Here is a 23147-nt window from a genome sequence, read left to right as displayed (position 1 = left end):
AGAGATACGCCCATATCATATGTACCACTGGTATCCAGTGTGCAAGAAGCTACAATGATGTTACCATACTTTATTTGTCAGTGCTCACAAATGTAAACAATCTACTTCTTAAACACAATATTCTCCAGCTGACCATCAAAAAGCAAGATTTTCAGTCGAGGCTCCATTAATGTGAACAAACATTCATAGGAAAAAATGAAAACATAAAATTGAGTTGTTCTTAACACAAACTATTTACATAAAACTTAAGTTTTACAAAATACACTATTCAGGTTTAAAACATACAAAAATTTATAGAAATGTTCAAAAAATAATTGAGATTAATTTATTGCATTTTTAAAAAGAGACTGACAAACACACCTACATAGGGATCAAAATTACCAATAATTGGCCATGTTTTACTTTTTCTCATACGTCTTCTGATTTGGGAAGGGTAGGATATGTTAAAAGAGTAATAAATAATTTTTAACAGTTTAAAAACCAACATGGCTCTCTTAACTTCCCCTTCTGGAAGAGCAGTGCTGTATGAGCTGCTTTCCACACATGACTAGTTAAGAATTCTAACTTAGGATGTATGTGTACATAAATCTGTATGCGAGACAGAAAGAAAAATAATTTTCTGAGGAAGGAGTGTAGGAGAGACAGGTAAGGAGCAACTGAGAGAAATCCTCCTTCCATTTATTCTATTAGCATTGTTTCCTGCCACTGCTTACATGTATACATCAAGCAGGAGTTTACAAATTTGGCTAGCCAAGCCAAAAACTGCAGTAGCCAGTCCCACCCCCACCCCCTTGGAAAACCCAGGAGGTGAAACCGTGCACCCCCATGGATTCTAATGCCTGAAGGCATTAGAGCACCTTTACGCATTGAAGTCCCTACATCTGCCTGGTCTTTCCCAACAGAAAGGCTCAGTGCCTGAGGAAGTGTGCCCCATTGGACTCTGCTGACTAACAGAGAGCCCAATGCTCCCTCCCCTTCTTACTCTGGAGCAGGACATGCGAATGGAAGGTAGGTGTGTGTGTGTGTGTGTGTGTGATGCGAGTTGCATGGCAAAAGCTCTTTGCCTTTGGCCACACATGTGCCAAATAATCCCGAGTCTTCTGCTCAACTGTCCAGACAATCCCCACTCATCTCTCCAGCTTCAAAATTGGAGGAAGGCTGGCCACTTGTCACACTCACCAGCACTCAGAGCTGTATTCACCATAGTGAGAGGAGTTATTGAAGCTTGACTTCAAGGAAGGAGCGCCATAGCGTTGCAAGTAAAGGACTGGGTTAAGAGGAAAGGGCATGGCGGGAAGGAAAGTAATTTGTGGTTTCCAGGCACATCTGTACACACATTAATCCTGCCATCCTGCTCAACAGCCAACTCTGTCTGGTAGAGTTAAGCACACAGAGGAACAGTTAGTTATACTGAAAGTTTCTAGCACAGGGTCCAAGAGTGATTTTTATGGAACGTCCGATGAACAGACATTTTTCTTATCAGGACTGATCATCACCAAGCATCAACAATTACACTCGCCATGGCGAGCAGGGCACTGCCCTCTGGAGAATGTAATGAGTGAAAAGCTTTCCTCCCAACTCGGAAGCTGCAGAGATGCGCAGGGAGGTCCCAGCAGCTTCACAGAAATCCAGAGCTCCCCCCGCCCCGGGAAGTTGGAGAGGAAAGCTGGGGTGGGGAGTTGGAAGAGTAACCCTTACCTCTTTTCCCCAAGAGGGGGGATGCTCCAACAGAGGGCCCAGAGCCCCACCACCAAGCAGTGGCTGAAGCAACACACTCCCTTTCTTGCATGCAGGGAAGAGAGCTGGGGTGGGGTAGGGGAAGATACTTTAATCATGAACTCTTCCTCAGCAAAGGGGCTCTGAGCCCCTTTGTCAAGCTGAAGCCGGAATACTCATCTCCTGCCTTCCTTGCAGGACCGGGCTGGGGTGGGAGGTTGGGTTCCTTTGCTGTTGGGCAGAGGCTCTTGCCTCCATCCCAATGGCAGGGGGAGGCACCTAACAACCACAATTTTTGGTTTATCACCACTGCAAAATGTGTAGACTGCCACCTCCTGCATTTTCAAGGAAACCTGGTGCAGCGGTTCAATTTTTAATTAAAAAACATACATTCCAGCTAGCAAAACTAGTCCTTTCTGCATAAACGTTTTAAGACCAGAGGACAATTTTAGCATATTATGCTTGTGTTCTTTGTAAGAGACAATCACTGAGGTCTGACCACTTAGAAAAAAATATTTTTAAGACCCATATTTCTGGTTTATTTCATTAAAAATCCAGAAGCTCCAGACAGTCTCAAAAATAGTGATTGCTTCTTTAACAGGTAACATTTTTCACTTAATCAAAACATTTAGGGTCACTTCACACATGACACATCTTCTAGATGGGTATCACCTGCATAGAACCCTGTACATAACCTATGGGCTCACTAACAAATGAGACAAGCTCAATACGTGTCTATTTTGTTGCATATTCACACCACAGGAACTCTCCACCTATCATGGCTTCCAATCTCATATAAATCAGATAGATGGAAGTCATACCTGTGCTGGAAATCCATCATGTGCAAAGTGGTTTATAGTGAACTGAATAATAGTAATTTATCAATAAGGAGGACCAACATAGTTTAGATGTCATGCTGCTAAGTCAACCATAGTTTATTCTGGGCCTCCTGCTCCCAGGAAACAGTATGTGTCAGGTATTAATATCTCCTATAGCCACCTCCCCGTCCACCATATGGCTCTCCATACCCACCTCGCCCACTGTAATCACCATGCCTTTGGAAACCCCCACCGCTCCTCCAACCACCACTGCCGCCACCTCTTCCACCCCCACCTCCCCCCCAGCCGCCCCCACCCCCACCTCCTCTACCTCCCCCCCTACCTCCTCCCCCTCCTCCCCAACCCCCTCTTCCTCCTCTACCACCACCATCCTGCCTCTTCTGCCATGGGGGCATTTCAGGAGGTGGCGGGTCAATTTCTGTTGGTCTGCCTCCACGGTCTGGTACTCTTCCCATCAAGACCTGCAAAGGAAACAAACGACCACTCGTAAGATTATACTTCCCTATGGACCCTAGGGCATTATTTTATTTATGTATTAATTAATTAATTACATTTCTGTACTGCCCAATAGCCAAAGCTCTCTGGGCAGTTTACAAAGATTAAAACACTTACAAATACAATATACAGATTTTAAAAGCCAATTCCATAAAACACACACAAACAGAATATACAAGAACATATGTAAAACAACTCAACAAGCAATCTCAAAGAAGACAACCATAACCACACACCATTCTAGGATCAATTAAAACGTATCATATGCTGCCAAATGCCTGAGAGAAGAGAAAGGTCTTAACCTGGCACCGAAAAGATAACAATGTTGGTGCCAGGAGGACCTCGTTGGGGAGATCACTCCAAAATTTGGGGGCCACCACCGAGAAGGTCCTATCCCTTGTCGCTGTCTTCCAAGCTTCCCTCGGAGTAGGCAGCCAAAGGAGGGCCTTAGATGTTGAGCATAGTGTATGGGTAGGTTTATGTCACTAGCACAGGGTCCATGAATCAAAATTACCATGCTCTCAGTCATCAATATGCTTCCCCAAAATAGTGTAAGTCATTGCCTATGACTTTTAAACACTCAATGGTAAATAATTATATAAAAGTAAATACTGTTACATAATTCTTTAACTGCAGGACCACATTAAGTACACAGTGAAAAGATCAATTTGTGCATGAAGAGAAAAAGCTAACAGCCCGTACAGTACTTTATGTAATGCAGCAATGCATGGCAGAAAGGGATGCCTTGATATTTCATAAAAAGGAATTGATGTACAAGACAGCATGGTTTATAATACATCTCTCTTGGACATGAAGAAGTCTTCTACCCTACTAAGCTTATGTCCAAAATAACTGTACAGAAAAATAGCACTTTTGTTTCTTTGAGTAGCTTATTATTTGTTGCTTAGGGCTAGGGCTTTCACCCACTCGTATCTCATCAAGGTATTCTATCCACTCATGGTACCCGTTTAACTACATACTGCACACACATCAGGGTATTTCTCATATTGCATGATGGTTCCCACAATAATTCCTGACTCCTTGATAAACCCACCTGTACAATGTACATTCAATGTACATCCAAGGCAACCCATTCAACATCACAGTAATTCAAGTCTATGCCCCAACCACTGAGGCCGAAGAAGCTGAGGTTGATCGGTTCTATGAAGACCTACAACACCTTCTAGAACTAACACCAAAAAAAGATGTCCTCTTCATCACAGGGGATTGGAATGCTAAAGTAGGAAGTCAAGAAATCACCGGGATAAAAGGCAAGCATGGCCTTGCTTGGTGTACAAAATGAAGCAGGACAAAAGCTAACAGAGTTTTGCCAAGAGAACACACTGATCATAGCAAACACTCTTTTCCAACATCACAAGAGACGACTCTACACATGGACATCACCAGATGGTCAATATCAAAATCAGATTATGTCCTTTGCAGCCAAAGATGGAGAAGCTCCATACAGTCAGTCAAAACAAGACCTGGAGCTGACTGTGGCTCAGATCATGAGCTGCTTCTTGCAAAATTTCGGCTTAAATTGAAGAACGTCGGGAAAACCACTAAACCATTCAGGTATGACCTCAATCATATCCCTGATGAATATACAGTGGAGGTGAGGAATAGATTTCAGGGATTAGACCTGATAGACAGAGTGCCTGAGGAACCATGGACGGAGGTCCGTAACACTGTTCAGGAGGCAGCAACGAAATCCATCCCAAAGAAAAAGAAATGCAAGAAAGCCAAGTGGCTGTCTGATGAGGCTTTACAAGTAGCTGAGGAAAGAAGGGAAGCGAAAAGCAAGGGAGAAAGGGGAAGATATATCCAACTGAATGCAGAGTTCCAGAGAATAGCAAGGAGAGACAAGAAGGCCCTCTTAAATGAACAATGCAAAGAAATCGAGGAAAACAACAGAATGGGAAAGACTAGAGATCTCTTCAAGAAAATTGGAGATCTCAAGGGAACGTTTTGTGCAAAGACGGGCATGATAAAGGACAAAGAAGGCAGGGACCTAACAGAAGCAGATGAGATTAAGAAGAGGTGGAAAGAATACACAGAAGAACTGTACAGGAAAGATCTGAATGTCCCTGATAGCCATGATAGTGCGGTCACTGAACTTGAGCCGGACATCCTCGAGAGTGAAGTCAAGTGGGCCTTAGGAAGCATTAGTAACAACAAAGCTAGCGGAGATGACAGTCTTCCAGCTGAGCTATTTAAAATCCTAAAAGATGATGCTGTTAAAGTGCTGCACTCACTATGCCAACAAATTTGGAACACTCAACAGTGGCCACAAGACTGGAAAAGGTCAGTTTGCATTCCAATTCCAAAGAAGGGCAACGCCAAAGAGTGTTCAAACTACCGCACAATTGCGCTCATTTCACATGCCAGCAAGGTGATGCTCAAAATCCTACAAGCTAGGCTTCAGCAGTATGTGAACCGAGAACTACCGGCAGTACAAGCTGGGTTTCGAAGAGGCAGAGGAACTAGAGATCAAATCGCCAACATTCGCTGGATCATGGAGAAAGCAAGAGAATTCCAGAAAAATGTCTATTTCTGCTTCATTGACTACACTAAAGCCTTTGTGTGGATCACAACAAACTGTGGCAAATTCTTAAAGTGATGGGAGTACCAGACCACCTTACCTGTCTCCTGAGAAACCTGTACGAGGGTCAAGAAGCAACAGTAAGAACCAGACATGGAACAACCGATTGGTTCAAAATTGGGAAAGGAGTATGACAAGGCTGCATATTGTCACCCTGCTTATTTAACTTATACGCAGAGTACATCATGAGAAACGCCGGGTTGGATGAATCGCAGGTCGGAATTAAGACTGCCGGGAGAATTATCAACAACCTCCGATATGCAGATGATACCACCCTAATGGCAGAAAGCAAAGAGGATCTAAAGAGCCTCTTGTTGAGGGTGAAAGAGGAGAGTGCAAAAGCTGGTTTGAAACTCAACATTAAAAAAACGAAGATCATGGCATCTGGCCCCATCACTTCCTGGCATATGGAAGGGGAAGAAATGGAAGCAGTGACAGATTTTATTTTCTTGGGCTCCAAGATCACCGCAGACGGTGACCGCAGCCATGAAATTAAAAGATGCTCCTTGGGAGGAAAGCTATGGCAAACCTAGACGGCATAGTAAGAAGCAGAGACATCACCTTGCCGACAAAGGTCCGCATAATCAAAGCTATGGTTTTCCCAGTAGCAACGTATGGCTGTGAGAGCTGGACTATAAGGAAGGCTGAGCGCCGAAGAATTGATGCTTTCGAACTGTGGTGCTGGAGAAGACTCTTACGAGTCCCCTGGACTGCAAGGAGGTCAAATCAGTCAATCCTAAAGGAAATCAACCCTGAGTGCTCATTGGAAGGACAGATACTGAAGCTGAAGCTCCAATATTTTGGCCACCTAATGCGAAGAGAAAACTCTCTGGAAAAGACCCTGATGCTGGGAAAGACTGAAGGCAAAAGGAGAAGGGGACGGCAGAGGATGAGATGGCTAGATAGCATCACCGATGCAATGAATATGAACTTGAGCACGCTCCGGGAGAGAGCGCAGGACAGGAAGGCCTGCCGTGCTATGGTCCATGGGGTCACGAAGAGTCGGACACGACTGAACGACTGAACAACAACAACAATGTACATGGCTAGTTACATGCATTTACCATATATACCTATTACATGTTTAAGGGATAAGAAGACATTTCATGTGTATAAAACCAGGGAGTATGGGAAGAGACCCCGTAGATACAGATGCAGCTATGACTATGCAAGTTGCACACTACCCTCTTACATAAATACTGCTTGCAGGATTCAACTTCCAGCACACTCCCTGTATTGGCTCTGAGCCCAGCTACAGTGGGCATTCCTTCGACTCTCATACTATCATACAAGGAGCATTGTGTGATATCATGTCCAGGCTGGAACAAAACCAATAGAATGATTAGAAAGCCTCTAGTTATGGGAAAACTATCTCCCCTTCACATACAAAGCTTAATGGTTAATGCCTGACTTTTGACTCCATGGCAACATGTTTCTCTGTACTATAGGGCCCCAATGTACAACAGTCCCATCCTTCCCCATGCAGACTTCATGACTTCAGTACCAAGTCTGGCTTCCCACCTTCCTATTCCCCCGTACAGACAGGCAGGCAGACAGACACACACACGCTGTTTGTAACATTTTGGCTGCAAAGAGATTTTGGAAGCTTGCACATTTGTGACCTTTCGGTTGGCCTAATAAACGTATTGCCTCAATTCAGATTTTGTACAAGAGGGTTTGTTTTCTTAAAGTTTGTCTCTCGCTTGCTTCTTATTACATTTTAAAATGTGTTGAGCACTTTTCTGCCAGCTTTATTTCCTTCACATTTGTGAGGCCAAAGACAAAACCTCTGTCAGTTATCGAACAGCCCTACAGGTGGCACACTCCCAATTCAGGCACTGTTAAAACTATGGAGATTTTATCTGACCTTGAACAAATCTCGCAAGAGAAGCGTCTTCTGACTGCAAGGGTATTTTACATTGAACACAGTAGTTTTGCACTTGAGCCCCAATCAGACAACCTCGAAGTAAGCATAACCCTCACTCGGCGCTTGAGGAGCCATGTTCAGCAAGAAGAGCTGGAGAAGGGAGGCTTCACAGATGATGCAGGCAATAATTGGCTACTAGTCCTGATGGCTATATATATCTCCAGTATCAGAGGCAGTATGGCTATGTACAGCAGTTGCTGGGGAACATGGGCAGAAGGGACTCATGTTCTGCTTGTGGGTTTCCCGTGGGCAGCTGTGAACAGAATGCTGGACTAGATGGACCCTTGGTCTGATTCACCATGGCTCTTCTTATGTTCTTATATTTCTTTGCAGGATTTTCATGTAGTTGCTACAGCAACAAAAGAGTTTTGTGCAGAAAATGCACAAAAACCAGAGTGACTCAAATCCCACACACACTCTCAGAATAACAGTAACCTATCTCATTGGATTGCCACAAAGACAAGTATGTATGTATGTATGTATGTACGTATTAAATTTATTAATCGCCCATCTGGCTGGTCACCCTGCCACTCTGGGCGATGTACAAAGCATATAATAAAACAGTTTAAAACAATAAAATTCTACAATAAAAACATTTTCTAAAATACCCACCCCAAATGCTTGCCTGAACAACCACATTTTTAATGCACGGCGGAAGCTCATTAAAGAGGGGGCATGGCAGAGTTCCCTAGGAGGGAGTTCCACAGAGTGGGGGCCACCACAGAAAAGACCCTCTCCCTCATCCCCACCAGTCTAGCTGTCCTGGCTGATGGGACAGAGAGAAGGCCATCAGAGGCTGATCTTGTTAAGTGGCTTGTCTGGTGTTGCTGGAGGTGCTCCTTAAGAAAGGCTTGGCCAGAACCATATACGGTTTTAAAGGTCAAAACCAAAACCTTGCATTTGGCCCAGAAAACAACAGGTAACCAGTGCAACTCCTTCAGCACTGGAGTGATGTGATCTTGCCGGCGGCTGCCTTTAATCAGGCGAGCCGCTGCGTTCTGTACCAGCTGCAGCTTCCGAACCATCTTCAAGGGTAACCCCACATACAGCGCGTAACAGCAGTCTAAACGAGAGGAGACCAGGGCACGAGAGGAGACTGATGGGAGCAGATGGTCAGGAAGGAAGGGGCGCAGCCGCCGTATCAGATGGAGTTGATACAGCGCTGTCTGGCTCACAGCTGACACCTGAGCCTCCATGGACAGCTGGGAGTCCAAAATGACCCCCAGGCTGCGGACCTGGTCTTTGAAGGGTAGCCGTACCCCATTCAACACCAGGTCAACATGCCCCAGTCTCCTCTTGTCTCCCACCAAAAGTACCTCAGTCTTGTCAGGGTTCATCTTCAGCTTATTCCTCCCCATCCAGCCACTCATCATCTCCGGACATTTGGACAGGGATTCTACGGCCAACCTTGGTGAAGATTTGAACGAGAGGTGGAGCTGCGTGTCATCCGCATATTGACGACACCACACCCCAAACCTCCTGATGATAGCCCCCAGCGGCTTCACTTCGATGTTAAATAGCATCGGGGAGAGGATGGAACCCTGTGGCACCCTACACGTGAGCGGCCACGGGTCCGAAACCTCCCCTCCCAGTGCTACCCGAAACCTCCCCTCCCAGTGCTACCCGAAACCTCCCCTCCCAGTGCTACCCCCTGGTACCTGCTGGAGAGGAAGGACCGGAACCACCGTAATACGGTGTCTCCAATGCCCAACCCCTCCAGGCAGTCCAGGAGGATACCGTGGTCAACGGTATCAAAAGCCGCTGAAAGGTTGAGGAGAACAAGGAAGGCGCATTCACCCCTATCTAGAGCCCTCCTCGTATCATCCACCAGGGCGACCAAGGCCATTTCTGTCCCATGCCCAAGCCCGACTGAAATGGGTCTAGATAATCATGGCCTTGTAGGCCCCTTCCAACCCTACTATTCTATAAATCTATGAATCAGTTTCTTCCAAGTGTGCCTTCAACTGCATCGCAACCACCTGCTCAATCACCTTGCCCCAAAATGGCAGATTCTAGACTGGGCAAAAGTTGTTCAGAACTTGGGATCCAAGGAGGGCTTCTTTAAGAGCGGTCTTATCACTGGCTCCTTGAGGGCTGATGGCATCACTCCCTCCCCAAGGGAGGTGTTCACCATCGCCCTGATCCCCTCACCCAGCCTCTCTCTGCAGCCCATAATGAGCCAAGATGGGCAAGGATCAAGTAAGCAGGTGGTCAGCCGTACCGATGAAAGCACCTTGTCCACTTCATCAGAAGGAAGAAGCTGGAACCGATCCCACAAAACCGGTTTGCCACAGGCTGCCTCTTGCTCACTAACTGTATCCACAGCGTGCGGAGTAACACTCCTAATCTGATCAATTTTATCTGCAAAGTGCCTTGCTAAGGCCTCACAGGAGGCCTTAGAATGCTCCAGTGGTTAAAATGCTCCAGTATGTTAAAAATTAAGCATTTCACACAGCAGAGGACTTACACAAACACTGGCATAAGTTGGTAATGGTTTGGCTAGCTCAAGAAAACCCCTGGAATTGCTGTTACGTTAAAGGAAAGTATACCTTATTGATTGCACAAGTTTCTCGTGTAGATCCACTGCTTGTCCTTACAATCTTTGATAAATCTTCGCGAGCAGCTAGGAGATGGGCTAATGAAACAGTTGATTTAGGAGAAAGACCGTAGCGTTTGGGTTGATAAATCCTTGCAATATCGTCTGTTTTCACCTAAAACAAAATTGTTAGACACACTTCATAGTTACAGAAATAGCAAACAAAATTGTGGTGGGGGGGGGGTGGAGCTTTACAGTTACTGTAAATAACGATGCCCTACATCGTTATTTATGTCCAACATGTTGCTAATTACTATGCTGCAGTCAACTATCACATGAGATCCCAGTGACAAAGGAACAGCTGGCAGAAGGCCTAAAGAATGACACTTTACCATTTGAATAATACTATAGAACAGGTAAGGAGGTAAAGTGAATCATACATGCAACTAGAGCTTTCTTTTAATTTTTTGCTGCCGAAAAAGCAAGCTAGTTTCCTGTTTATGCAGCAGCTGGCCTCTCCAGCTGCTCAACATCAAAGAAACCAGTTACATCCATAGTTCTTCAGTGCATGTGATCTTTAAAGCACTACCTATAATATCTAACACGATCCCTCAAAAGAAAAGAATGCTGAAGAATTATTTCAGTGCATAAGGTAGAGAGACTCAGTAAAAAACTACTTGCAATGAATGTAGGGGAGAAACCAGTAGCTGGGATTTTCTTTCTCTTGCACAATACAAAACTGCTATATTTACAGATTGCACATCAGAAATAAAATGTTTGGAAAACCACAGCAGACTCAACTACCAGGAAGTAAACAAAACATATTTACCTTTGCTCTGTCAGACCACCCAAAGGACTGTACAGTTACATCTAAGCGCTTCATTAACATACGACGGCGGCATTCATATTCACTGAGAAGAGCTTCATTGATTTTGTCCAGCCTTCTCTATAGCAATGGAGCACAAAACAGTTCAGCAGCAATATATAATACAGAAACCACTAAAAAATAGACAGAGTGCTTTTAACTGGCAAGTCTACAAAAATGTTATTTTAAGTAGGCAAAATCAAACCTGTACCAACTCATAGAAAAGTGCATTCCATATGAAGACACAAAAATGAAGAGTAACATTTAATTATAACAGAAGATATGTATGCCCATGTAAAGAACCAGAGACTCCATTTTCTATTAAGCATCCATTTCCTATAACAGCTCTTCTGAGCTGCTTAGCCTTGTGAGAGGCCTGGGGGAAGAACAGCAAGAAAGTATTTGGCTACCTGGAGGGAGGATGGGGTCTGGCCTATCTTTTGTGGCTCTGGCCATCTCTGGTCTCAAGGTCGTAAAATGCCCAGTTCCATGGGATGGAGAGAAATGGGCCTGTGTGAAAAGTGTCACCTCTCCTCTCCACTCTCCCATCAAGGAGGGAAGTGGGGGAGGAAGGTTGGAGAACCAGAGAGGGTATAAACTGGGGAGGGCCATAGTACTAGTCGCCTTTTGTTCCTGTTTGCCTCGGGGAAAGGAGGTGTTTATAATGTGGCTTATGAGAAAGCATGCATAAGTCAGCAGCATAAGCTTTGTTATTTTTTAGTTTGTATCAGCATTCCCTTCATGGATCACTGCCTTGTTGTGGTGAAGGGGCTTGCGTAACACAGTGAAGCCATAAGCTATGCTGTGCAGGGCCACCCGAGACGGACAGGCCATGGCAGAGAGTTCTGACAAAATGTGGTCCACTGGAGAAGGAAATGGCAACCCACTCCAGTATTCTTGCCAAGAAAACCCCATGGAACGTATCACAAGGCTAAAAGAGATGACGCCGGAAGATGAGCCCCTCAGGTCGGAAGGTGTCCAATATACTACTTGGGTATTTCCAAGTAGCGCCAGAAAGAGTGAAGCGGCTGGGCCAAAGCCGAAAGGACACTCAGCTGTGGATGTGTCTGGTGGTGAAAAGAAAATCTGATGCTGTAAAGAACAATATTGTTTGGGAACCTGGAATGTCAGATCAATGACTCAAGGTAAGCTGGAGGTGGTCAAACATGAGATGGCAAGATTGAACATCAACATCTTGGAATCAGCGAACTAAAATGGACAAGCATGGGCGAACTAGAGATCAAATCGCCAACATTCGCTTGATCATGGAGAAAGCAAGAGAATTCCAGAAAAATGTCTATTTCTGCTTCACTGACTAAGCTAAAGCCTTTGATTGTGTGGATCACAACAAACTGTGGCAAATACTTAAAGAGATGGGGGTACCAGACCACCTTACCTGTCTCCTGAGAAACCTGTACGAGGGTCAAGAAGCAACAGTAAGAACCAGACATGGAACAACCGATTGGTTCAAAATTGGGAAAGGAGTACGACAAGGCTGCATATTGTCGCCCTGCTTATTTAACTTATATGCAGAGTACATCTTGAGAAATGCCGGGTTGGATGAATCACAGGTCGGAATTAAGATTGCCGGGAGAATTATCAACAACCTCAGATATGCAGATGATACCACCCTAATGGCAGAAAGCGAAGAGGATCTAAAGAGCCTCTTGTTGAGGGTGAAAGAGGAGAGTGCAAAAGCTGGTTTGAAACTCAACATTAAAAAAACGAAGATCATGGCATGTGGCCCCATCACTTCCTGGCATATAGAAGGGGAAGAAATGGAAGCAGTGACAGATTTTACTTTCTTGGGCTCCAAGATCACCGCAGACGGTGACTGTAGCCATGAAATTAAAAGACACTTGCTCCTTGGGAGGAAAGCTATGGCAAACCTAGACAGCATAGTAAGAAGCAGAGACATCACCTTGCCGACAAAGGTCTGTATAATCAAAGCTATGGTTTTCCCAGTAGTAACGTATGGCTGTGAGAGCTGGATTATAAGGAAGGCTGAGCGCCGAAGAACTGATGCTTTCGAACTGTGGTGCTGGAGAAGACTCTTACGAGTCCCCTGGACTGCAAGGAGGTCCAATCAGTCCATCCTAAAGGAAATCAACCCTGAGTGCTCATTGGAAGAACAGATACTGAAGCTGAAGCTCCAATATTTTGGCCACCTAATGCGAAGAGAAAACTCTCTGGAAAAGACCCTGATGCTGGGAAAGACTGAAGGCAAAAGGAGAAGGGGATGGCAGAGGATGAGATGGCTCGATAGCATCACCGATGCAATGAATATGGACTTGAGCACGCTCCGGGAGAGAGTGCAGGACAGGAAGACCTGGCGTGCTATGGTCCATGGGGTCACGAAGAGTCGGACACGACTGAACGACTGAACAACAACAATCAGCATTCCAACTGTCTTGTACTTGTATTAATCTCTTTGTACCAATTCTGCTTTTAACTTCCAATCCTGTATCAATATGACTTTGTAACTTCCAGTCTTGTACCAATTTGCTTTTGTAACTTCCAATTCCCCTTTTCCTATCTTGAAAATAAACTACTTATCTATTCAAATGGTGTGCTTTTTCCAGTTTGGGTCAGTGCTAAATCCAGGGCTGTTCTGCAGTTGGTGCTACTAACTTTATGTTGTCCTTGGCTCTGAGACTCAAGAGAACCGGTTTGGTCTCTGATTCGGCAGAGCTAAGGAAGCTAAGCAAGCCTGGGAATTCCTCCATCCTAAGCTGGTGGCAGTGGGGTGGTGGAAGCTTTCCGATAGAAGTAGTTTGGCTTTGAATCATGATTTTTCATCTGCCTTCCTTACAGCCTACTAAATATACGTGTTAAAAAAAATAATTTTACCATTTGATCTGGATTCAAGGGCGTTTTCAGTAGAGGTTTACCCACATATGTATTTGGAATTTTTGATAAAACGTCCTTAAGCTGAAAAAAGAAACACAGACATACCTTAACATAAAACTGCTAATAGTGCAAACCTATATATATCTTTTCAAGACAGAAGTCCTATTGAATCGAATGGGGCTTACTCCCAGGTAAGTAGGTATAGGCTTCTCTGCATCCTGGAATGCTTCCCATTTTAACAAAAACACATGACATTCCACAGCAATTAAGCTTATAGTAAAGGAGGGGATTTTTGACTTGCAGATATACAGTGGACTATATTTACATATATGACGTTCAAATGCAGAAAATGCACTGTACCTTTGATTCTATATTACTTAAAAAGAGTGGAATGTCAGAAGATGACGATGACTTTGGTAGACCCAAGACATCACAGATCATCTGGATTTCCTGATGGATTTCATTATTCTTTGCCAAATGAGAACCTTTATGTTGTTTGAACTGTGATATCTGCAAAGCTTGAAGTTCTGTACTTAAAAATACTACAGTAGGAAGGAGAGAGAAGGGGAGGAGAGATAACATAAAAACTTGAGAAGGATTTATGTACATGTATGTTTCAGTACGTAAGATTAATTCTCTAGACAGATTGGCTGGGATATAAATGTGAAATAAATGAAATAAGACAGGAAGCAAATGGAGAAAGATTTAGAAGCAAGGTCGATGTTATAATTGTTACAGTTGTTTTAAGTAATAATGAATTATGAAAATGTGTTTGAACTATGTCTTGATAGAACTTCCTCTTAGATTAGATTGTCTATAACTTGTTAAGAAATCCACACCTAGAGTTATCCACCCTTTTTCCCTTAAGGGAAAAGTATGTTGGGTCATACTGATACACCGCTCCACAATCGCTTCAGAAAAGTTTAGAGATATTACATGAAGCGGTACATAAGTATTACTAATAGGTAAATAAGTAATAATAAATAAATAAAAATTTGCCATGACACAGGTCTGCATGTGGTGGCATTCTTGCCAGGCACAACAGTCATGGACATAACAGCCAGCTGATTCCAAACGCAGCTCAGGTCACACAAAGCTTTCTCTGCATACATATGAACATGACTGTGCAGAGCAGAGGTGGGCAACTTGTAGCCTCTAGATGTTGATGGACTGCAACTCCCATCTGTGCTAGCCAGCATAGCCAATGTTGAGGGATGGTGAGAGTTGCAGTCCAACATGATCTGGAAGGCCACAAGTTGACCACCCCTGATGTAGAGGAACTGAGCAGCAGGAACCAGCTCTGGGGCTTTCTGCCATGGTAGGCAGATATTTGGCACCATGCCTGGGCCTTTTTCATTCAACGGTTAGCTACTGTACTCTGGAATCAAATCGCCATGCAGTGGCTGCAACACCTGAGATTAGATGCAGGTCCCATACTGCCAGAAAAAGGGGACCTCTTCTCTCCCTGGAAAGCTGTGTGGTACAAAATAATCACATGCAATATCGCAAAAAGAAACACTCTAGTAACTTACATAAGACTTTAAGACAATCATCTTTCTTTTTTAATCGGTCTTTAATTTCTCCTGATACAAGCGCAGAAAATGGACAAGCCAGTTCTTTTAAAAAGCCACTCATCTCAAGTTGTAAACTTTCGATATCTTCACCACCTTTAAAAGAAAGGGGGTGGGGGAATACATATTTTTAAACCCTCCAATCTATTTCCAGTTCAAAAAATGGTTTGGCAACCAGTTTAGGACTTTGAAACCGTTCAGATAAATTTTACAGAGATTAACCTTAATCTTTTATGATAGTAATGTAATGCAATGCAATTTCTATTGAAAACAATAATATGTAATTTGAGAAAAAAATAACAGGCTATTTGAATGCACTAATACCATGTCCTCCAGAAAAGTCCATCTGCTAAAAGGGCAGAATGAATTTCAGTCCCTAAATATTATTTTTCAGAGACTTGAAGTGCAGGCATGGAGACACAGTTTGCACTTGTTTGAATAGGACTTTTCTCTCAGCAGAAAACAGCAACAAGTTCAATGCCAGCATATAAATCTGTAGTGGGGCCATATTTAGAATACTGCCAATAGTTCTGGCCGTGACACATCAAAAATGGTATCACAGAGCTGTAAAAGATACAGGAAGGCAAGCAAGTGTATTTCCAGATAACAACCAAATGCACACTGTATTACTTCTTTTTGCTTATCTAAACAGTAGCCAGATTCAGAGTCTTATTGCATAACATGTCTCTCCAACGGAATGCATTACCTTCTTCATAATGGATAACTATGCTGGGGAAACTAGCTTTAGTCACCACCTCTGTCCACTGACTAGGGGTCCCAACACAGCAGTGAGAACATCAACTGACTATCCCTTTCTTTGTGAGGTGTGAACGACCGACCGCCTCTTCCATCGTTACTACTTTGGCATAAGGAAGAGTCACTCCCCACTTAATTACAGTTTCTGACAGTCAGTGTTACTGCAGAAAACGTCTCCTGACCACCCCTTTCCAGCTAAGAACTACCACTTGTCGTGGCTGTGGAGGGAGAAGGCAAAATTGAGAAGATGGTAATTTCACCTCATTTTTACTTTGAAACTTCACCCGCCCCTCCCCCACATCAAAAGGAGCATGCAGGCACAACTGCTGGAGTGAAGCTGTGTGCAGGATTTTTTAATTTAAGAAAACAAAATTGACCTCATTTTTATCCTCACGCTTTCGCCTTTCCTATAGTTTCAAGGCAAAAATGAGGCAAAATTGATAACTCATCTCTATTAAAAAAACAACACCTTGAAAGGGTAGTAGTAGGACACAGCACCACTTCAGGAACGTCACAACAAAGAGACAGCATTGTAGATCACGTAATGGAGCAATGTAGGTAAGGAGGTCGCAAACTTACCTCCAACCCATACATGACAATAGCATTATCTGAATTCAGATCTTAGATGGTGCTACACTTGATATGAAAAATGCAGCAGTTTTAAAACTGGAATCAGGCATGCAAGAAAGTAGGATGTATCGACTGCAAATAGGGATGGCGGAGAATTTCTCCCCGAAACTTCGGGGGGCCGAGCGCCAACGTGTTCGGCCCCCCGAACAAGTTTCGGGGAGAAATTCTCCGCCCCCCCCGCCCCCTGCACCCCCCCCGGGACGGGACTTACCTTTGCCGAATGTCCCTCCCAGCAGCGGGTCCGGCCGGCGGTTCGTCGGGTCTTCGTCAGGGGTGGGGGCGGCAGCCGATCTTTCGACTGGCTGCCGCCGCCGCCATTGCAATAAAAGAAAAAAAAAAACGCCCCCGTGATAGGCTACGTGACGATTAACGTAGCCTATCACGGCTAGATTTGCAAAGTCAGCCATGATAGGCTACGTAAATCGTCACTTAGCCTATCACGGGTGACTTAAAAAAAAGCGCGTACGGATAATGGCGGCCCCCATAGGGAGCCGCCATTCCCGTTCCTTATTTGGTCGCTGTAGTCTACGTAAATGTTTACGTAGACTACGGCAAAAATAAGGGCAACGCTATTTGCGATTTACGTAGCCTATCATGGCTGACTTTGCAGATCTAGCCGTGATAGGCTACGTTAATTGTCACGTAGCCTATCACGGGGGCGGTTTTTTTTTTTGTTTTTTTAACTTTTTTATTTCGCGGCTGGGCGAGGCGCCTCCTCCCCGGCCTGAATTTCGGCAGGGCGAGGCGGGAAGCCTCCCCCCCGGCCTGAATTTTGGCCGGGCGAGGCGGGAAGCCTCCCCCCCCGACCTGAACTTCGCGGGGGGAGCAACGAAGCGCCTCCCCCCCACCGCGGGAAATCTTCGAGGACAGGTAAGTGACTTTCGTCCACCCCTAACTGCAAAGCTATGTGCTGGTTATGAAAGTCTGCCACCTAGTGACTGAGGAAGGTACTGTAGGCTTCAAACACAGCTACTTTTAAATTAATTAATGCTTTTCAACAAAGAACTCTGTTGTGCACACCCCTAGGGTCCCCTTGGCATGCATGCCAAGTTTCAGGTGTCTGGGTGTCACGGTCACTCACAGACACACAACCTGTCTTATTATTATAGACAGGTGTCATGTTAACATATATTTATTTATATTTATTATTAAATTTATTAATCGCCCATCTGGCTGGTCACCCAGCCACTCTGGGCGATGTAAAGTGTATAACGAAACAGTTTAAAACAATAAAATTCTACAATAAAAACATTTTCTAAAATACCCTAACCCACCCCAAATGCCTGCCTGAACAACCACGTTTTTAATGCACGGCGGAAGCTCATTAAACATCACAGCAATATGCCAAAAATTATTTCAAAAGACTTCCATTGTAATTCTCTTTCCAAACTAGAAACATAAGTTCACGAGATATTTTATAAATGAATTACAAATGATGAATTGGCTGTGACAAATACACACATTTCCAACAGATTAAAATCAAAATCGCGGAAATACCAGCTGTTGAGGAGATGCTTTCTTCCAGGTTACATAACGGCTGTATTTGGGAACTTAGCCAAACACACAGCTCACAGAAGTCTTGTGAAGCCAGACCAGTTTCTGCTGCTTTATTAAGGGCATCTTCATCCAGAAGAGGGCCTTTATACCTAGGGATTAAAACACAAAATGCAAACCATATAAACTAACAAGTACATAAATTAATTTGTAAAAATCAAAAGAAGTTTCACTGTGAAATAATTCTCATTGTTACTCATTTAAAAGATGTTTAATGTAAACAGCATGTTAATATGAATATGTTTCAGTGACAACAAATCTGTAAAGTATATAGGGAAGCAACATTTAATTTAAAATTCTGTGTCTCAACATTATTGTCTGTATTGACAATAGAGGCTTTCTGAAAAACCTTGACAATACCTTTCACTGTTATGCCATTTGTTCCCTCCATGACTTGATTTTTGCCACAGAAATAAACTAAATCAGTTTGAATAAATAAACGGAGGGGGCAATCCTATTGGGATAGGCAGCCGCCTCTGAACTCAGAGGCAACCACCTATCCAATGCAGGGCAGGAAAAGCATGGAGGGGATCGTCCCCTCTGCACTTCAGCCGCCCTGCATTTGCGGCTAGACAGCCAATTTCGGCTGTCTAGCTGTGGGACCTCGGAGCGGCAAAAAAGCGGCAGCTGGATGACACGGATGTGTTGTACCAACATTTCCGCCTTCCCTGCCCTGACACACCCCCAGGAATGCCCCATTTTTGCCGGTCCGCACTCCTCTTCTGAGCGCGGGGCCATTCCACGCTGCCTACGAGGCAGCGCAGGAGGTGGTGGAGGTCGGTTCTCAGGGAACCAACCTCGGAGTGCGGGCTCTGGGGTTGGTTCCTGGGAACCGACATATCCTATGGCCACCTTGCCACTGACTAGCAGCCATAGGATTGCGCCCTAAATAAACTAAAACTGTGTGACCCAGTTTTAATTGATCATCTGTGTTTCAGTCTCTCAAACACATTTGCATATGGAAAAACAATATTTCTGAAGCACAAAACTTGTTTTCGCTGTTTATTTGCTTATACTGGCTTTCTGTAAAAAAAACACCAAGGCAGTGAACAACAGATCAAAACAATAAGGACAACATTTTAAATGATGCACAGGTGTCATATTGGGCATCATCTTAGAAGAGGCTTTCCTTCTATGTGAAAGGAGAGAGAATGCCTCTTTCAAGATGGTGCTTGTCATCTGCAGTTTTTATAAGCATCTGTATTAAAAATATAATTTAAAAATAAGATTTTAAAGGTGCAATCCTATGGAGAGAGTCGGCAGCCTCTGAACTTGGAGGCTGCCAAGTATCCATTGCAGGGTGGCTGGAATGCGGAGGTGATCTTCACCTCCACTCTCCAGCCACCCTGCATTTCTGCAAGTCAGGCGATTTCGCCCATCTAGCAGTGGCGCTTTGGAGTGGGAGGGAAGGAGGCTGGGGCAGCCATAGGTAACGTCCTATGTCCACCATCAGAATCTCCTCCCTGCCCCTGGCAATGCCCCCTTTTCCCGTCTCTGCGCTCTGGTTCCAAGGATGGAGACACAGCCAGAGCTCCGCTGGCTCTGAGGGGGAGGGGAACATGGCTTCTGGGCTCCAAGGTCAGAGCCCAGAAACTGAACAATCCTATGTCCCCTAAGATGCTGTCTAGGGGCCACAAGTTCACTAAATGATTAAACGTTCCAGTCCAATTATTTATAATAATCATCTTTCAGTTTTTAACCCTTGCAAATGTATGGCTCCCCATGGCAATTTTTATTATAATTTTTGAAAAGCAAAGCACAGGAAATATTTTTAAATGTTGTCAAGGTGCACGTTGAATTCCAAGGGCAACATCATACCTTACATTGTAAGATGTACATGTAAGTTTTTTTTTAAGTATGCAACTAAAAATGTTAAGTTTAAATATGACAAAGATATGATTCCAAATATATGCATTATATAGGCACACTCACAAGAAAGCTATGACTGGTTACAGTTCCCTGTTTAATGTACACTCAATGACAAACTTGGGTTTGCATCTGTGCAATGTGTGAAGTGGCCATTTTGTGCATAGGCTTCCTGTTCATTTCAATGGAAGCAGACTCATAGGGTTGGAAGCAGCCTACAGGACCATCAAGTCCAACCCCCTGGTAGTGCTACCATGTGTGTGAACCAATAAAAAGAAAGCAACATTTCATCAAGTTAAGAATAAAATACAAAAAGTAATCTAAGACTCCCCTCCCAAACACTGTAAAACAGAAGTGCATGTTAAGCGTTTGCAGCTGCAACATTTGTCCTACACACACTACCAATAATTTAAGCCCCACTACCTCGCCCTTTTTCTTTACACACATACTCTTCCAATGTCTGATGGATGAACAGCAAGTCCAATTTTGCCATATGACAACTTCTCATGAAGTTGCCACCACCATGGAGTTTAACAGCACACATGAACCATAAAACTTTAAATTCTTTTATCTCAAAAGTGTCCATTTCTTTTCTCAGTGAGAAAGCCACAACCCAGTGCAATTAAGCATGTTTAAGGTTACAATGCTAAGCAACCTTACTTGGAATCTGTCCAGTACTGAAACCAGCAGGTTTTCTTCCAAGTAAACATAGTAGGATGGGCCTGCCAGTGGGACAGCCATTCATAAACACTTGCACCCACGTACGTTTTTAAACAAATCATTAACACAAAACTACATTAGTTTCCTACAAATCTAACTCCCAGGTTCTAGTCTTTTAAAAATTTCAATCCTCTACCTATATTAGCAAAGTTGTTAGGTCAAATACCAAAGTGGGAGAGCAAACCCATTTGACCGAACTGGCACACATTTGGAAACAACACTGCAAAAACAGCAACAAATCAGATGCACAGCAGCAATTGCTACTGGGTGAGAAATTAGATAGCTCTCTATTAAATGGATACATCAGGAAAATATAGGAACAAACGTCGAGCAACGAATATCATTCTCAAATTATTTGATATTGACTTACACACACACACACACACACTGAACAAAAAGCCTGGATTGGCTATAAACAGTGCGAGATCATTTTGTACCCAATGTTTGATTAGCAGAATTTGCGGGTTCTTCTCAGAAGAGATGCTGGACCTGGGAGTGTGTCATGCTCATAAGCGCCTCCTGCAAGGCTATATGAACAATTCTCCCACGCACCCATGGGGCAAAGGGAAGCCAAAGCCCCCCCAGATGTTACGAGGAAAGGTGAGGGCCGCTTGCTGAGCAAGGGGAGGGGTCGGGGAAGGCGCGCTGACTGGGACTACGCGATGGCGGGGATGGGGGCGCGCGATTATATCCGCCTTTCTGGATAGCTCGGGCGCCGCCTTTCTATGAACCGGATTGAATACGCATCGTAAGTATTTCTTCCTTCCAGTCGCCAGGCCCGCCACCCCCTGCCGCGTCTCACCCCAAAGCCTCGAGCGCGTCCAGAACGTCGCACTCCATTTTCAGATCCTGCGCCAGCTCCTTCATGGCTGGTTCTGCGGCGGCCTCAGTCCCGCCCCCTAGCGCGAACGGCCCAGCGTCCCAGTCAAACGAGCCCGTCTACCCCCGCAGCCCAGGCTTCCGGTTCCTGTGTCCTTACAGCCGTCCACCGCCCCACGCCGCCGTTGTCGCTTGTCCAGAATTACTAGCCGACCTCAGCCCCTTCACGGCACATTCTCCTGCTTCCTGTGGATCTGCGGAGACCCACTGCAAGGATCCACTGCTGGCCGCTGACATGCCTATCGATTCCCTCAAAATTAAGAGGCACTCGAGTGCAGGAGATCTTACATAATCCGCAGCAGCACGCAAACGGCGTAAAATCCAACCTAACTCCTACTTAAAGTAGACCCATAAATACCATTCACTTCAGTGGGTCTGCTCTAAGTAGGAGTTAGGTTGGATTTTACCCACTGTTAGAAAGTCGCTTTGGATCTGTAGGGAGTCACTTCTAGTTTCTCAGAATGAGCTGCCCTGCTGCAAGGGACAAATTTGTTCTCTCCACTCCATTTTTCTAATGCCTAAACCTTCCACTTCCCCAATCCAACAGAATTTAAAGGCCACGGGAATTTTTTAAAGCATGTATGTATTTACAGTATTGAAATTGACTAGACCAAACTGCAACCGGTATCTGGTCTCGTTTTTCTCTTAAGAGAAACGTTAAAAATGTTCTTGAATGATGGCTTTAAAGGCTGCATGAGCATTTGTGGTTATGCGAATAAGCATCTAAGCTCGCTCGCTCTCTCACACACACACACACACACACACACACACGTCTAGAACTTTTGGCTGGGCTTGCTAGCCAAGGCAAAAACGGGACGCCCAGTCGGAATGGAGCCAAGCGCCGCTGTCTACAGCAAAGGAACAAAGCCCTCCCGAGCACGGATCCTCTTTCTTCTCACTTCTCTTTCCAGCAGCAGGAATTTCCCCCTCCTCTCCTCCTGGAAAGAGAAGCAGGAGAGTGCTCCCCAAAATACTACACAAACTTGCAAAACTAACGTGACTGGAGACCATGGCAGGACACAAGATAGATGCATAATGGGGAACGAGGGATCTGTAATTCCGTTCATTCATTTATTCGATTTCTGCACCTCCCAACAGCTGAAGCTCTCTGGACAGTTCACGAAACAAAACTTAAAACCATAGTAAAATACAGTATAAAAACCTTAAACTTAAAGAAGAATAAAAACAGAGTAAAAACCAGGGTAACTGCCAGCAGCAGCTCAAAGATAAAAAAAATGCACTAACATGTTTTAAATGAAGCTTTTCCTTTCATGAAGGTGATTTATTACTGTGGAGCAAGACAAGTGATTTCTTCTTAACTACTGTGTAAGGCCAGCCCTC

General features: G+C 44.4%; 1 protein-coding gene across 5 annotated transcripts; it reads right to left on the bottom strand.

The window, feature by feature from the left end:
* Positions 1-55: 55 nt before the first annotated feature.
* Positions 56-21874, bottom strand: TSLIG3B (tRNA splicing ligase complex subunit 3B). 5 transcript variants are annotated; one of them, XM_084844700.1, is made up of 9 exons: positions 21730-21850; positions 18285-18433; positions 15363-15497; positions 14191-14372; positions 13831-13911; positions 10945-11061; positions 10129-10290; positions 8896-8986; positions 56-3016 (listed from the first exon to the last, which is right to left on the bottom strand). In XM_084844700.1, exons 1-8 carry the CDS (start codon positions 21792-21794, stop codon positions 8924-8926), a joined length of 954 nt encoding a protein of 317 aa, XP_084700826.1. In that variant the 5' UTR covers positions 21795-21850; the 3' UTR covers positions 56-3016; positions 8896-8923. The 5 variants fall into 5 exon arrangements, 4 of the variants coding, with proteins under 4 accessions (XP_084700826.1, XP_084700804.1, XP_084700814.1 ...); XR_014789249.1 differs by lacking the exon at positions 8896-8986 and adding an exon at positions 7520-7928 and having other exon boundaries at positions 2944-3016; positions 21730-21851; XM_084844709.1 differs by lacking the exon at positions 56-3016 and adding an exon at positions 7844-7928.
* Between the last annotated feature and the right edge of the window lie 1273 nt (positions 21875-23147).

This window comes from Heloderma suspectum, chromosome 1, assembly GCF_057233095.1.
Source record: "Heloderma suspectum isolate Gila_16-S chromosome 1, 16-S_ref, whole genome shotgun sequence".
Classification (NCBI taxonomy): domain Eukaryota; kingdom Metazoa; phylum Chordata; class Lepidosauria; order Squamata; family Helodermatidae; genus Heloderma; species Heloderma suspectum.
This window is presented reverse-complemented; position numbering and strand designations above follow the sequence as displayed.